Source organism: Poecilia reticulata, chromosome 9 (assembly GCF_904066995.2).
Source record: "Poecilia reticulata chromosome 9, P_reticulata-male-v2, whole genome shotgun sequence".
Classification (NCBI taxonomy): Eukaryota; Metazoa; Chordata; class Actinopteri; order Cyprinodontiformes; family Poeciliidae; genus Poecilia; species Poecilia reticulata.
In genome coordinates, this window is record NC_088838.1 from 24,050,205 (window position 1) to 24,067,505 (window position 17,301).

General features: G+C 37.7%; 1 protein-coding gene across 7 annotated transcripts in view; it reads right to left on the reverse strand.

Annotated features, from left to right (window-relative positions):
- dmxl1 (Dmx like 1) overlaps positions 1–14,427 on the reverse strand; it is a 68,802-nt gene extending 54,375 nt beyond the window's left edge. For 5 of the 7 annotated variants that reach the window (XM_081610748.1, XM_008418249.3, XM_008418252.3 and 2 more), the window contains exons 1-12: positions 14,053–14,423; positions 11,449–11,686; positions 10,836–10,961; positions 6,097–6,171; positions 5,564–5,642; positions 4,651–4,792; positions 4,407–4,473; positions 4,131–4,315; positions 3,618–3,822; positions 3,144–3,327; positions 1,041–1,217; positions 720–955 (exon numbers count right to left, since the gene is read on the reverse strand). In XM_081610748.1, coding sequence (XP_081466874.1) covers positions 720–955; positions 1,041–1,217; positions 3,144–3,327; positions 3,618–3,822; positions 4,131–4,315; positions 4,407–4,473; positions 4,651–4,792; positions 5,564–5,642; positions 6,097–6,171; positions 10,836–10,961; positions 11,449–11,535 — 1,563 coding nt within the window. In that variant the 5' untranslated portion in view covers positions 11,536–11,686; positions 14,053–14,423. Of the gene's footprint in view, positions 1–719; positions 956–1,040; positions 1,218–3,143; positions 3,328–3,617; positions 3,823–4,130; positions 4,316–4,406; positions 4,474–4,650; positions 4,793–5,563; positions 5,643–6,096; positions 6,172–10,835; positions 10,962–11,448; positions 11,687–14,052 lie in introns of all 7 variants that reach the window. The other 2 variants (XM_008418248.3, XM_008418247.3) reach the window with 2 other exon arrangements.
- Between the last annotated feature and the right edge of the window lie 2,874 nt (positions 14,428–17,301).

Here is a 17,301-nt window from a genome sequence, read left to right on the forward strand (position 1 = left end):
TTGGGTACAACTTAATTTAACTTTCTGACCTATTTAACAAATTCAGTGTGCCTCAGAAAATTGGCACTGCACATCAGTAAAGTAAAATATGGTGGTAGAAGAATCATGATGTGGGTTTAATTCAAGCGTTCTCATTACCTGTTGATAATTTCCTGGCATTTAAACCCAGGTTGCTAAATGATCTGTGGATCAGTGTGGTTGTATAATTTCAGTACATTTAACCCGAAACATGCACCTGAAGCCGATTTAAATAAAAGTATATCCATTTGACGGAAGCTACATAAATGTACTTTTTTTTGCAAGACGTAGAAATTAATAGTGCTCAACCCGATCTGGTACAGTTAAGCTTTTTAACTGTGAAGAATGGGCAAGGTTCTACATGTTTTAATCTCTTCTGTCAAACACTCTTCGAAATATGACTCAGGTCTACAAGGTGGCACCAGCTCTCAACCTCCTCAGCTTGGTGTTGCATACAGGACAGTTTGATGTCAATGCAGTTTCTAATTGAGCAGTTTAGTGTGCAACACCAAATAAGTCTAACAAATGTTCACTTTGAGCATTTAGTCCAACCTACAAAACTTTGTGAAAATAACCTGTAGTTTGTGGTTGAAATTTGACAAAATGTGTAAAAGGTCAAGGAGTATTAATACCTCTACAAAATGGTGCAAACCTGACTCATAAAAAACAAACGTGTAATAAAACAAAATTAAGTGATTTACCTGAGTTTGCCTGAACATGCCTGGCTGGTATTCATCTAACCAGTCGACATGCCAGACCAACAGAGAGCCGTCCAGCGGGTGAATACTGAACAGCATGTCGGCCCCTTTATTCCACTCCTCTAACAAAACGTCCACCTGATGCTCCACAGCTGCTACGGGAAGCTCCCCACCTTCAGGGCCCTGGTGGTCACTTGGTCTGTTCTCTTCTTCGTCTGAGTTTTCTTCATCATCAAGCTCTGAAATTGAATGCAGACATTGGTGAACTAGTCTCCTTACTGTAATATGCAACATATTTTACTGATTGGAAATAATTTACTGAACCTTCATTAGAGGATTCGTTCCTCTGTTCCAAACTTCCTCCAAGTTGCTGCAGGAAGACTTCCATGGCTAAAGTGAAGTGAAGCTCTTTGTTGTTGAGCCAGTGGACGGTAAACAGACCGCCGGGTTCCTCGTCGTCCACCGCACTAAGAGCAGAGATGGAAGGCAGTAGAGGAATGTCTAGAGAAAAACAGATTAGAGCGGAAAAACAAATTGTTACATTTAACATTTGAAAAACACTAAATCTGTCCAAACAGATTACCTTAAAGAGATGCAAATATGGTTTGTGGTTTTCTACAGTTTAACAATTCAAGCATGCAAATAAACTCCTACAGCATTTCTCAGCCTTGAGGCAGAAGCAATCTAAAAGATTTTGCCCAGACTCGGGTCAAATTAGATTGTTCCACAAAAAACAGGAAAGGAACAAAATGCTCTCAGCTACTCTGAGCTGCCCTCAGCACAGAACTCACTGAGATGGTGAATAAACAGCCAGAAGCAACATAAAAATAAACTTTAGTATGCAGCAAGACATCCATAGATATTGCATCTGACTTATTTGACTGTATTTTATAAAGTCAGAACCAGGGAAATGAGTGATTTAATAACTCAATAAAAAATAATGTTAATTTGTTGAAGTAATAAAAGAAAATTATAAATTTGCAATTATCATACACAGTCTGATATGTTCCAAGTTTTTATTTCTGTTACTGTTTCTAGCCTACAGAAAACCTAAAATTCAGTGAAAGACAAAAAAGGATTTTTAATACGGAAGTGTTGACTTCCTGAAAAATTCATCCACTTCCTGTAGAGTATATGAGCTCAATATTTGATTGGGACTCAGTTTACATGAATTACAGCATCAGTGCAGGATAGCAGCTTGTATTAAGGAAGTCAAAGTTGCTTTTATTGCATCTCCTAGTTTGTCTGCATTGCCACAATCTTTAGCCTTTTTTCTAAACAAAATTAAACATTTACTTTTTATTTAAAAGAGACATCTGGAACTCTGAGGAACAGTCCAGTCTTTTTCTTCTCAGTCCAGGTAAGACAGATGTTTATAATCTCTTCTGGCTCAGCCTCCATGGAAAACTATCAAGTCAGCAGTCTTCCCTACAACTGACTGGCAACGTCATTGTCATGAAATAACATTCCTCTAAAAAATTCCTCTTTGAAAAAAATCTTCTGCAGTACTCAAATTTTCTAAGGAAGTAAATTTAACTAGCTGCAAGCCATAATCATCAATGGTAACATAAATAAGCATACGACTGTATATTAACTTCCAGGATATTGTGATTTTAAAACTTTTCAACAATGGTCCAACTTTAAATGCCTCACTGTGACAGCCGACCCTACTGTCACACAGACCTGAATGGTAACTGTTTGTTTTGTTCATCCTTATTATTAATTTAGACATTAATTGGTGAATAGTTTAGATTTTTATTTTTGAAAATTTTCATTAGCTTGACTTTTTAGTTAACTATTTGAAGTGCACGCATTTAGTTAACTTTATTTGTCGGTTCTTTATATTTTTGTTAAAAGCAACAAATTTATTTGTTTTGAGTTACCAGTTTCCTTTGGAGCTGCTGCTGGAGGGTCACAGAAGAGCTCCAGCTAATTGACATCCATATATGGCTGGCAAACCTCCTCAGCGGGCCGTTCCATTTCTTTGCCAGGGGACGGGGAAATTTGGTTTTCTTTAATTTAATTTGACTAGTTCTTTAATGTCTCTTCTATTTGGTAGTTTCAGTCCAATGTTTGTTAAATTTAAAGATTTGGTGTTGTATTGATTAGTATTTGTTTAAGTTTTTGTATGTTTAAATTACCCCTTGTGTATCAGCTGTGGTCTGATCAGCCACTATTTAAGCTCCCCTCATGTCTTGTTTGTTAGGTCAGTTTTGTGCTCGAGTTCTTTGTGTTACTACCTGAGTTGGAGTTTGTTATGTTGACCTCAGTTTTTGGGCTCAGTTCTTCATTGTTTAATTATTTTTGAACTTTTTTGTAATAAATTAAGATTATTTTTGGATTCCATTCAGCGTCTCTCTGGCTGGTTTATGCAAGAACCCTCACACTCACAAAAAACAACAACAAATAAATATTTTGGATTCAAACCTGTGGCTGGGTTAATGCTGGCTGCAATGTGGAAGTGGCAGAGCGCGTTGGCGTGAGGCGTCCCGCTGTTGCTGCTCCTCCTGTGGTTATGGTGTTGGTTCTGATCGTGAGGTAGGCAGCCAGTCAGAGACGGCTGAGGAATATCCCGGTAAGATGAGGAATGCCATGATTCCTGGAAACTTAACTGTTAAGATAAACCATAAATTATTGGGTGAATAAGTTCAGACATTAGCAACAGATATACAATTTATATTTAATTAATAAAGACATATTACTTTATTCCATCTTGCATCCCTTCTCTAGCACATCTGAATCAGATTACTGAATTCCCTCATCAGAAGTCCACAACACATCTACCATGATTTCTCTTTTCCTATTTATTTTCCAAAGTTACTTATTTCTCTTAACTATTACAAATTTACCATATCAGCTGTAATTTCAATATTATCATTGCCAGTGTCTAGAATGACATACCTCTTGTGAAGACATTCCTGCTGATTTCCCATTGGAAGTGTGCTTCGAAGAGGAGCCAGCAGAGTTGACCGTTTCCCCTTGTGGGCCAAAAAGATGGCTGCTATGGTAACCGGAGATGAGGCTGTCACCTGGCAACAGCGTCTCTGCCCACAGCCGGCAGACGCTGTCCTTACAGCAGGTGAGCAGAACATTACACACTGCCCCTCTGTTAGGAAAAAAGGGAAATGAGAATAAAGATAACAGCAAGGAAGGAGTTCTGCTATCTGGTTTAGTTTGTTTTCCTACTTTAACCTATGAGTCATCCAGGTACACAGTTGGAGAATTTTTTTTATTTTTGTTTTTAAGTGCAATGTTTCTTATTTCTGCCCTGCGACAGACTGGCGACCTGTCCAGCAGTTTTGACCCCTCGCCCGAAACGTGAGCTGGAGATGGGCACCAGCAACCCTCCCGACCCCACTAAGGGACATGGGTGTAAAGAAAATGGATGGATGGATGTTTCTTATTTCCTCGTACCGTGGCATGTACTTGCTAGTCTTCCTCCAGGAGAACCCCGTAACGGAGCGAGGATGGGCCAAGTAGATGAAGGAAAAGGTCAGCTCTCCCTGCACAGTCACACTGGCCTCTGGAGGAGTAAACAGCTCCGCAACACATGACTTCCACTTGTTTGTGCTGTACCAAACCTTCACTAGACAGTCATCCTGAAAACACCCACATCAATCAATCTAAGGTTTTGCAATTAAAGTTAAGGCCAATTAACTTTAATAATAGTTTGTACGTTTACACACATACCTGTCCTGCAGTAGCAAAGAACTGTCCATCAGGTGAGAACTTTATAAAACTGACTGGAGAGGCAGTCCTTAAGAAAAACAAAATAAAATCAGTCTAAATTGATTTTTGTTTTTCAAAAGCATAAACTAGCATATGACAAGAATGTAGAAAATAAATCACAAAGTGTACATCAGAATGAAAGCAGCTAAAGGTTAGAAACTGTAATTAGTTCTGTAACAACATAATTTTTCTGCTCATTTCTTACTTGCTCTGCCAGATGCATCTCCAGGTAGAATTAGAGTCTGGTCTGGTGGGTTTTGTCTGTTTTCCCTTTTCTTCACTTTCATCTTTCCCATCAGCATTGGACCACAACTGAAGGCTACTGGAGCCAGTTAACAGAGTACCACCTGCACACGTAAAGTAGATCCTCTTTCAGTACAGTTACCATCCATGTTCATTCCAACATGAATTTATCTGTAACCTGTAGCAGGTGCATCCCAATAAATTTGAATATTACGAAGTAGTTGATTTCTTTACAGTTCAAAAGGTAAATTTTATATATGGATTCTTTACAAAACAGAATATGTTTCAACCATTTATATTCTGCTAAACTGGATATTTGTGGCTTACAGCTAAAGAAAACCCAGACAAGCTTCAATGCTGAAATAATATCTGCTGACATGACTGCTGTATTGAGTCAAGTCACTGAATCCATCCACAAAGAGGGTAAGTTAGCTTCCTGGTACAGAAGCTGGCTGTCAAAGGCTGCTATATCCAAGAATATTAGTGGAAAGTTTAGTGGGAGGAAAAGTGTGGTAGAAAAATGTGCACAAGCAACAAGGACAAATGTAGCCTTCAGTGCTTCAAAGAACTCGTTTCAGATGAAAGTACAGCCATCTATCAGTAAATTTTTAAAAAAAAAAACAACCTTTATAAAGATGCTGATTTTATTTTCCAACATGGGTTGGCGCCTGCCACGGTACCAAAGGTAATTTCCTGGCTTATTTTTTGCTGTAAGCCATAAATATCCAAATTTTTAGGAATATATTTTCTCAGTTTTGGTTCTTAATAAAAATAAATATCTGCAAGTTGCAAATAAGACTTAAATAGTTGATTTAAAATTTTTATGAAACTTGCCCTAAATTCTAACATTATGACTGATAGATGTGTGAAAGTACCTGTGGGATGCCAAGCCAGGTTCCGTACCATCGACTCCAAAACAAACTGACCAGTCTTCTGCCATTGGCAGCTTAGTTTCTGCACAAAGGATAAGAACAATAAGTGTAGTAAGACATTCACATTACAAACAGAAAGTGATTAAAAATGAGTTCCTTCCCTTTTTTCAGCTACTTCAGACGTGCAAAAAGCTGAACAAAAACTAACCGAGTCCTGAGAGTCACATGTGATCAAACTGCATGTATGATGACATAAAACCATAGAACCTCTGTGAAGGCACTGAATGTGCCCAACGTCACTTCATTTCTTAATGCTTTTCATGGTAACTATGAGCTCAGTCGCTCTGACTGAAGAGATATTCACACATGATTATGGAGCATTGTAAATAAAAATCAAATAATATCTGAATTAATGCACATTGGAGGAACATTCCTCTGATCAACTTCCAATATCTATCAAATTTAATCCATTTTTTTAAAATCATCTGAACACAAGCATGAGTGGAAAGGAATAGAAAACATCACAAACTACTTACAGATAATGTGCACTTTTGATCTGGGAGTTGAACTGGCTCAAAGACACAAACAATGCTTCCATAGGAAGCTGCAATCTGTCAGAAAAAGGGAGAGCAACATAATATTAGACTTTCTTCTGACTGAAACTGAGTGATTAAAGTGAAAACTGTTGAAACCAGAAGTTTACATGTACCACATAAAAATATTTTCTTCTTACTGTTAGAAGTTAAATTGGACCAAACATTTCTTGTTTTAGGTCAGTTAGAATTACCAAAATGATCTGATTGCTTAAAACTACAATTATGCAAGAGAGAGAATGTATAAGAAATTAATTCATTACCATCTCCAAGATCAGAACTTTGACATACAGAATGATTACTGTCTCTTTAAACAACAAGAGACAGCACAAGAAATGATGTCCTGGCTTTGGAAACCTTTGTTTGGTTAACTGATAGGTCTGAGTTAACTGGAGGCACACCTGTGGATGCATTATAAGGCCACACCTGGAAAATACTGCTTTCTTGTTCGACAATAGAAAAGGAAAGAAAAAAAAAAATCTGTCAAGATATCAGGTAGAGAAATGTGGAGCTGCAAGTCTGGTTCATGCTTGGGAACAATTCCCAGTGTCCTGTACCAACATGGGATGAAAATTCCCTCAGTGAGGAGGAAGCCATTACTCTAAAAGCAAAGAACAAAATAAAATTGCAGATATCTTTCAAGCTAGATACCTTTACCCAGTAATATTTTTACATTTCCTGTCAAATTAACATATTTTAATACAAAAGCCTGACAACCGGGCGTGGCAAGTTTTCTGGTGGAAACCCTGCTTTGTGGCAATGTTGTTCAATTATGTAACTATCTAAAATCACTAATGCAACACATACTAATTTTGCAATGAAAATTTGCAAAATGTAAATGGCGTGCTGAAAGCCAGAAAAAATGAGTGAAGCACTCGTGTGTGATTGTGGATGCTAGGAAGTATACAAGCGATCATGTGCTAAAGCTCAGTCACACGGGAATCCTTCTAGACAGACAACAGACTGGATAAAGAAAAATGAAAGCTCTTTGTTTAAAGTCATCCATGTTGTTTTAAAAATTAAAACAGTCACATTCAAGCGGAAAGTCTAATTTTTTACAACTGCAGCTTTAAAAGAGCATGAGAAGATTCGTATTAAGTATATTTCCTGTGTGTTGCTATGTAATAACTTTACTTAGGACTGTTTGTTATTCATTTTTTAGGTTCAATATTAAAATAGCAATGTAGTGCAAAACTTAAAAAACAATAATAAGTAGATGCTTTTGTAATGGCACCATCGCTGGAACACGTTTTTACAGCTTTTAAAAGCAGATTTATTTCCACATCTTTGCAATGTTGCTTTAATATTCTACCTTTATGCTGATTTAGATAAATGAGACCTGAACAAAAGCAATTAGGAAAGTCTCTTCTTTAACTATATCGAATAATAATTAAACAGAAATCATTTGGAGCGCATACAGAGGTCAGTGATGCCAACAAAATGTAGTCTATCATAGATAAAGTGTGAGTACTTTTGATGTAATAATGCAGATATGCTCTATAAAGTGGGCAGAGGATGGCAAAGGTCAACTGGCAATCCTGCCAACTTTCTTGCATTCCTAAACAGACGCTAGACCATTGTGGAGGCATGTGTGGTTACTTCTGACCCAAGATAATTGAATTACACATCACGAGCAGAACAGCAAAAGCATGACCCAGCAGCTTTTATTAATCTGAAATCTCATCAGGCTGGTCTGCTGTTTAACCCACCTACCATCCACAATTAAAAGATCCACACTACAGATCATTTATTGCTTAATATCTTCAGTATAATCTCAGATTTGCCCTTTAAAGTGACAACACCTGCATTACTCAATAAAAAGGAACCAAGAATGCTGTCCAAGAATTAAGGATGGGCCGCTCTGTCATGCCTTGAAGAAATTCAGGGAATCAGCATTCTGAGTATGTGTACCTTTATCCAACAACCAGTCTGTATTTAGTAGGCCAGGTAAAAGACACCAGTATTTATAGAGAACAATTCAGCACCAAGGCAACAAAAGTGTACAAGTGTACTATTATAATAGATCAGAACATATTTGGGGCGTTTATTGGTTTCAAATGAATAAAAACCCAAAAATTCAGTTTCCCCCAAAAAAATTGAATAGAAAGGAATGTAAAGCTTTTCTACAGAGTGTTATATACAAGAATAGTTGTAGAAGGTTCAGTTGGAGGGAAAAATTGGTAGAAAAATGTGCACAAGCAACAGGGATAATGGCTGCTATGAGATAAGTGTGAAACTAAGTTAATAATTTTGGAGACTTGGACTGCAGCTGGAGTAGAAGCTACTTTCCACAGTAAAGCCACAACCTCAAATTTACTGATCCCTTTCACACTATCCCACTGTGCATCATTTCACTCCGTCACACCAGTTCCACAAACCGCTATAACCCTCACAGAGTCTATTTCGACCCATTTTTCATGTGGGAACTATACAGATGATTGCAAGATGTATGAATCTTAAAAGTAAAGGATGATCAATGCAATCCACTATACATCCTCTTGCTGACCAGAAAAATTTAACTGCCCGTTGCCTCTCCAGTCAACTATTCTGGTGACTTGAAGAACTCTGTGACAGAAAATTTTATTTGTTTTGAAACAAAAACTTTTTAAATTTTAAATATACCTCGATGCATGTAATTTGGGAAATACTTTGAACTCATACATAAGCAAGACAGAATCATATATTAATATAATCTCAGATTCCTGTGACAAATTCTGAATAAAATCAGGCCAACACACACATTTAGCAGAGTTATGTGCAGCTCAGTGCAGTGAGGTGTGTTCAGACCTTTCCAAGTTGATCAAAATGAAATAGCAGCTACACAAACACATGGTACAACACAGAAGAGCCAACTCCTCATGTCCAGATGCATCTGTCCATCTACATCTCCAGGACAGAGGGGGCTTAGAGGACAATAGTGCACTTATTTTAGGCACAGAAGAAACATGTGGTTCAAAAGACAAGTGGAGGAAGCAATCAGAAAAGGAAAACATTTCCCAGAGGAGGTTTTACTCTTTACTTTTCTCCTCAGCAGTTTCACAACCATTCACACATTGAAACATGTGACTGTGACACCTCACATATTGGATTTGATACAAAGGCTCCCTCAAGCAAAAACAAGCTAAACGTCTTTCAGGATGAGTAGATGGATTAATGACGCCCGTCATCTTAACAGCCGTTAGCATGACTGTCCTACAAATAGGTTTTAGGCCAAAAAACTCTCAAGGCAGGTTTAAAAAATTTCCTGAGAGGTGAGAAAAGTCTCAGAATAGTTTATTTTATGAAATACCAAAAACTCATGTCAGACTGTCTGATTGTCAAAGAAGAAATTTATTTAAAGATTTGCAACAAGTTAAGCTAGCTAAAAAAGATCTGTATGCACCAACTTCAACAAAACAACAAAAAAGTTGAAAAATATTTAGTTTTTCTAAATTAAAATCTTCAAACAACACATTTAGTCTCTTGCAGTTTTGAGCACTTAAATCCAGCTTGAGAAATTTAATACTTTACAGCTAGTCAGTGTATTTCTTTCCCTATTCTCAGTTACTGGAGAAAATGCTAAAGTTAATTAAGCCACCCTTTGATGATGCCAACAGAAGCATTTATAGCAAACACATGCTGTCAACATGTAAGAGAACAACAAAGCTTCCAACTAATGTGCTGAACTGAACTGATCCAGTTGGCGTATAAAAATATATATATATTTTGTTTTCAGACATTTAACCCAAATTGGCATCATCAGATACGCATGATCGCTCTGAGACTGATCTTACCAACAAACTCATAAGGAGGGGCAAGGGGAAAGAAAACCTGCCTCTCAGCTTTATTTTTCAACATGAAAGAAATCCTAATTACAGATGCGAGTTGTTGCTAAATAAATGTACTGAATTAGTCTGAGCTCAGTTAAGCACAAGTTGATTAGGTATGCATGATCCTGCAACTAACTGTCATTTTCATAATTTATAAATTTGACTAGTAAACTGAAGACAGAATAATTGTTAAAGTCTAAAAAGAAACAATATTAAATTTGTATATTTTGGAAACTGAAACAAGGAAACATTTCAGTTTTTCCCAAATGGGAACAAATCTGACAATATTCAATCTGTTCAGTGCTTCGAGTGGAATAAAATAAGTGCCAGAGTCCCATGAAGTTCATACAAATGTGACAAAAACATATTTTTATTTACATATGTCTATCAAAAAAAGAAGAAGAAGAAGAACTAGACCAGTTTTAAATCAACACTAGCTCCAGGGCAGTAGCGGTAAGTTAACCTCGATGAAACAGGATGTTTGAGTTTTCACGGTTGACGTAACCTCTTGTGAGCAGAGCACACCTGTTAGAGGCCAGGGAACACATGTGTAAAAAAAAAAACGCAAACTGATGTAAAATAAAATTTTAAAATTCTGATATTTGAAAATGCTGCTTATTGGCCAACTCGAAGCAATGAATCTGTTATAAAAATTTTAAATCAGTAAAAAGATATAAAAAATTGCATCATGCAAATACGATCTTGTAAGCACAAATCATTGACCAATCACTGGACACATGAAATTTTTAATCAAATGTGCAAATTTAATAAATTTATAACCAACTAATATCAAAGCATATTTAAAAAAAAAACTTGTACATATCCGTTTCAACAACAAAAACATTGCTTTTTGTATGTCCTTTGAATTCTTACCAGTCCACCTCGTTGTGAGCAGTTGACACAACCGACCTGGATATTCCCATGTTTGGCCCCCGGGATGATCTGCAGCCGCTCAAAATTACTTCCTAAAACCACCACATCACAACCTGACGCATAAGCCTATACAGAGATAACAAAAGGAGACGAGGGTAATCAGGACACTCAAATATACCCAGAGCTGTATGAAGGGTCAGTTGACCTGCATTTGTGGTTGCACACAGGAAAATATTGTCCGTCACTTGGATTTAGTTGCTCTATTTCTGTGATTCTCAAAAGGAGATTCTCACATGACCTGTGATTCAGTGACAGAGCCTCTTACAGATGGATCTCAGGCCGCTGTTCATTCTCTTAGAAATTAAGTACTGTTTGAACACTGTCATTATCTGGCAATATTTACACTCAGATCATCCATAAAAATACCATAACCAAACAAAAAAACATTTCTAGATGCTAAAACTAAAGCCCAACAGGATTATTTTTCTTATTTTTTTCCCCATAGATTGAAAGTTGCATTTGGCTTCCTAACTGATCACTTTAGCACCTCCTCTGAGAATTAGAGCATCTAAATGCTGAAAGGGAAATATTTCCAGAGCTTGACATATCTTACCGTGAAAGGCACATTGTTGACACTCCCGACAGAGAAGCAATTGTCTCCGGGGTTAACGGCCCCTGTAAGGACTTGATGGAGATTCATGACTGCTGCTGATCGTCCACGTGCGGTCTTCCCACTGCTCTCCTTTCACAACACACTCCGACTCCAGGCGAGATTCATGGGAAACCATGGGAGGGATCCGCTCATCCTTGCCTGTGGCCTGTAAACTCACGCCGGTATTCCTGCAGACCTGCTGTGAGGACAAGAAAAAAAAGGATGTAGACACAGAATAAATACGTTCAACAACAATTTGGTTTACATAGACATATGAATAGAAATGTGTCACACATAATGATTTCCAAACATTTTTATAAGTACTATTATATGGAATAGACAAAATGAGCTGCAAAGCAATTAATTACCAAAAAAAAAAGACATTCTTGAACTTACAATTTATCTACATCTGTTAAAGATTTACTCTTTTCTAAATGTTCATTTGTCCTTTTATCCTCTCAAAATAAGAGAAGCAAACTTTCAAGTAATCACACAGCTGAACAGTAGATCAAAGCTTCCCATTTTACCCCATTAATTCAACTGCATATCTCTGACACATGCAATGCTGTTAGAGGTTATGATCAAGGGATATTTTGCTTCAAGTATGCAGCCAGCTTGATTAGTGAGAAAGTGGTGGGCCTGCATATAAACCTGATTGACCAAAGCTGGAGGGGTGAAACTAAAGGAGAGCTTTCACAAAGCTTCAGAAGGTGATTGAACAAGGTGATGCCAATAGCTGATGCTGTGCAAGTGATAAATTACACAGAGACGAGAACTGTTCGTAGTCATCAGAACAGGCTTCAGTACATACAGTCCCTTCAAAAGCACTCATAAGACTAACTTTTTCGTGTTTTTTTTTTTTTTACATCACAGCTACACAGTTGCAGAGTATTTATGTAATATAGTCCAATACAATATAGCTCATAATTGTGAAGGGGGGACCCATGGTTCCACACAAGATGTGTGGTGCATTTGCATTCAGCCCTGGAGTCAAGACTTTGCAGAAACAATTTCTGCTGTGAGTATTTCGTCTTTACCAGCTTTTCACCTTAAGAGTCAGAAATTTTTTAGCATTTTCTTCTCTCCAAAGCAACTCCAGCTGAGAACGACTGGATGTCTGAACAAGCAATTTTCTATGCTTACCAAAGATTCTTAATTGGCACTTTGACTTGGTTATTCTACAAGTCAAAGTGCCAAAATTGTCAAAGTACAATAACAATTGCGTACAATTATTGCTATAACAATTGTACGCAAATTGTTATAGCGTACAATTTGATCTAAATTGTACGCTATAACCATTGTTGCTCTGGTTGTAGATTTACAGGGTCACTGTGCTGTTAAAAGATACAATTTAATCCAAATCTCAAGTCTTTTAGAGTCTCCAACAAGATTTCTTCAAGGATTCCCCTATATTTAGCTCCATCCATTTTTCTTTTAACTTAACCAGCTTCCATGGTGGCAGCATCCCCATAGCAGGATGCTGAATTCACCTGCTTCTAATTATTTTTAGTGTGTCATACACTACCTGAACATACCACGTTTAAAGCACTTTAAAATAAACCCATTTTCACAACATGCATAATCAAATGACAAACACCTTAAAAACTGAGTCAACCTCTTAAAATGTGCCTAAGGCTTTCTAACTACTAAATACCCACATCTGTTAATGGATTACGAATAACCAAGGCTAAAAAATGTGAAAATGGTGCAAGAATGCTGTTCGACAGGTTGAATCTAAAATCAAGCGTTTTTTAGATAATTTAGATAATGGCTCATCTTTGATAAAATTACTAAAGCAAATATAGGTCAACTTATTAACTGATAATGAAGTAATAAAACAGATAAAGGACTTCAATCATGAATATTCAGTCTACTGCATGCTGCAGAGACGAAGTCCAGTGCAACAAGGGTATATTGGGTTGAGAAAAATAAATAAATAAATAAATAAATAAATAAATAAATAAATAAATAAATAAATAAATAAACAAACAAACAAACTACCAAGCAGGTATAAAAGAGCCAATAAGCCGACCATGCCACGTCAGGATACAGCCCGTTTACACTACTTGGGGTTACAAAAACCTTTACAAGCTTTCTAGAAACACTGATGCATAACAGAATACCGAGTACAGAAATAATGTTAATTTGCTAGCACGAATTGAGGTAACTTATAACAGAAGTGCCACTTTAACTGTACAAAAAAGATATTTATACTTATGCAATGAGCAGCTCTGTAAGCAAGGAAATATTTGGTAAAATGCAGCAGTGATAATGAAACGAGTTGACTAGGAGCTTCCTGTGTTGTGCTATCTCACGTGATAACGTTTCACAAGCTAACTCATTAAACAGAACAACTAACGCCATACACGACAGTGTCACCAGTCTTCATTTAAAAATGAACAAAAATATGCAAACATATCTCCCTGCTTTAAAGCAAATAGGCAACCATGTTTTCATTTTCACTCAGTTATAACATGACGCTAACTTAGCTGTCAAGTTTAGCTCATTACCCACTGTTTTAAAGACGCACTGAGATTCAGACATAATGAAAAAATCGCTACGAACCTTCTGTTCTTACTCTCCGTCATAACGCCATAGATGTGAAGTCAGCATTTCTTTCTGTCAGCGGCTGTTTTTGGTGAATGTAGCACCCTGACGTTACGGGTCTCCTCACTTAGCTGCGCTAGCTGCGACTAGCTCGTAAAGCTTTCTCTCTCAGCGAGCTCCAGCGTGTTTAAGGAAGCTCCAGATAACTTATGACACACATTAATTGGTCGACACTATCCGCCTGACAAGACAAGGAGCTGCTTACTTCTCAAACAGCGACAAACGGGGTCACCCTTACTCCAAGGTTAACAAATAAAACGCTCATACAGAGAGGAAGCTTTTCCTTAGGTTGAAGATGTGTCATGATAACGGCTGAGTCGCCGCAGTGCACCATGGGCTTTGTAGTTGCGGTATTGCATCCAGAAAAAAGACGATTCATGACACGCTGAATTTCCAGCTAAACCGCCTTGAATTTTATTTGAAATTTCATATGATCTATTAATATAGCTCAAATCATACGGAAGAGGAGTACGAGCACTGGGAAAAAAGAGAAAATTCCGATTTTTTTCCCCCCTCATTTGCCTTAAATTCTGACTTTAATCGTGTAGCTCAGGGGTGCTCAAGTCCAGTCCTCCAGAGCTATCCTGCAACTTTCAGATGCGTCCCTGCTCCAACACACCTGAATCAAATGAATGGCTCGTTACCAGGCCTGTTTAGAGCTGATCCCAGTCTGTTGGAGTAAGGATATTTCTAAAAGTTGCAGGATGGTAGCTCTCGAGGACTGGACTTGAGCACCCCTGGTGTAGCTTGACTATTGATTTTTAACTTTATCGCTGGAAGCTGAGAACAAACTTCTTAATCTTTCTCCTTAGCCCAAAGCACTACCACTTCTGTTTTATCTTCATTTAAACTGAAGAAAATTATGGCACACCCAATCCTTAATTTAAACGAGGATTAGTCTCCTAGCAAGATGGTTACGTTATCTGTCCATTTTGATGCACACATTTTGAGCAAGTTCAAAATATAGGCCCCAACATTTAACCTGGGGGAACTATTTTTCTATGACATTACTGACAAAGAGGTTTACAGACCTATAGCTGTTATACCTGTCTACTATTTCTTTTTAAAAATGGCTTAATCACATCTGTTTGTAGGCACTGAGGAAAGCTGAAAGCAATGACATATTTACAATGTGCAAAACCTCTACTCTGTTTCCAGAGTGTCAAGGCTGTAAGTGAAGGGAATTGAAGGGATGCATGAAATCATCCAGGTCCTCGTTTGTTACAATGACAAAACTGTGTCACAGTTTCTCTCTGTGGACACAGAGGCAACACATCTCCTGCATCTGGCACTGAAACACTGACTGAGTGTCTAATTTTCTGGATTTTGTCAGTACAGAGAGAAACATGATTGGACGGAAATTCGGGGTCCATTGATTCAGGGGGAACCGTTAGCTCCTCAACAATAGAGAACAAAGTCTGTGCATTATTGTTGTTTTTGTCAAAAACATATGCTCAGTCTTTCTTTATAGATGTCATAATGAACCTGTAATTTTCCACTATTTTCCTCCATGTAAGTTTTTTTTTTTTAACAGAGATCATTTTCTTCTTAGTGGGAGCAATGGTATTAATAGCAAGAACTTTATTGCTAAATTTATCTATCAGATCAGTAGCTGAAAGCAAGAGGGAGACAGGTGAGCAAGAAGAGATCTCAGCAAACATTTCATGGATTGTATGGTGTTTCTTGATAAACGTGTTTTTTTTTTAGTTTTTCTAGTTATCCTGGTTATTTGTTTCCAAGTTATTACTTGGATAAATATGTTCACAGTAGGGGTTGCACCGACTAGTCGACTAGTCGATTCTTTTCTCTGCAATGACTTTTTTCTGGGCCAGTCGACTAGTCGCAATCAGATGACAAAACAGATTTTTCCAAGGAAATGAAAGAAGGTGGGATAGGTGAGTTCGTCAGAAAGCTCAAATTGTAAAAAAAAAATGTAAATAATTTAACAAAGACAAACTGTAAATTTCAGCATAGGCTCCCGCAATAGGGGCGTTGCGCGGCGCCGCGCATAGAGAGACTTTAGCCCGCGGTAGTCAGGAGTCCGACTCCCGTCCTCCATTCGCTGGGCCCAGGCCTCTCTCCCCCCGCTCCGCTCTCTCTGCCCCCTTACAGTCAGATTGCTGTCAAATAAACCAGTGCCTAAAAAATCCTTAAATAAAAACCAAACAAACAAAAAAGATAAATAAATAACTACCGGAGTAATGTGCGACAACGCGTCATGACGTCGGGGATTTTTATCCCCCCAACTGATCAGCGTCACCCTGCGTATTGAGGTTTTTAACCTGGCAGCTTTACGCTCTTATGGTTTGACTACATCTGGAAACTAAGTCCAAGCTTCATCCTGAGGGTCTGATAGAGGCGACTGCATGTCGGTTCAGAGAGCCGCTTCGGGAAAGTAGCAGGTGGTTTCGTTGAATTCAACTGTAACCAAACGCAATCCGTTCATAATAAGTTTGGCTTGTGATGTTCCAAAAGCACCATTGGTCAGTGATAATTTGACTCCTATACGAGTAGCTATCCAGAGATCATCAGTATGAGCCGGTGTTTAGGGAAAAAAAAGTCAGACCCGACTTTGTGCAACAAACTTTTCTCCGTTGCTCACGAAGAATGATGTGTTTATTGCTCTTTTAATTCTGCATAATAGACTTAGTAAAAGCGGGAGAAGGGGAGGGGGTGTAGGGGTCAGTATTTGCCGTGAAAATAGCCAATAAAGCCTCCAAGTAGTTGTGAAGGTTTTTTGCCCTTACGTCACTATGACGTCATCGCGACTAGTCGACATCGACTCGACTATTATCATGATGTAGTCGACCTTAAAAAATATGTAGTCGTTCAACCCCTAGTTCACAGTCAAGGTACAGTAGAAGGTCAAAAACTATCCTTTATTTTACTGGATCATTGCAGTGGTTTATATTAATCCATAAATGCGAGTTTAAGTGTATAGTTTGGACCTTCCTTTTACCTGACATGAGATTAAGATTTAATTGGCTTTTAATGATCTTGCAGCCATCACAAACTACCACGAGGTGTCACTGTTGCTTCATACATTTAATTTTAGATTACATTCACCAGTTAAAATTATTCAAACAGAACAAAAGTCATTAAATTATGCATGCATTTCTACTTAACAATAACAATCCTGCTTTGGTCTAAATGGCGATAGTTGTCCATTTGCAGGAAGATGTCTCTAAAACGCTTTTTTTTAATGGA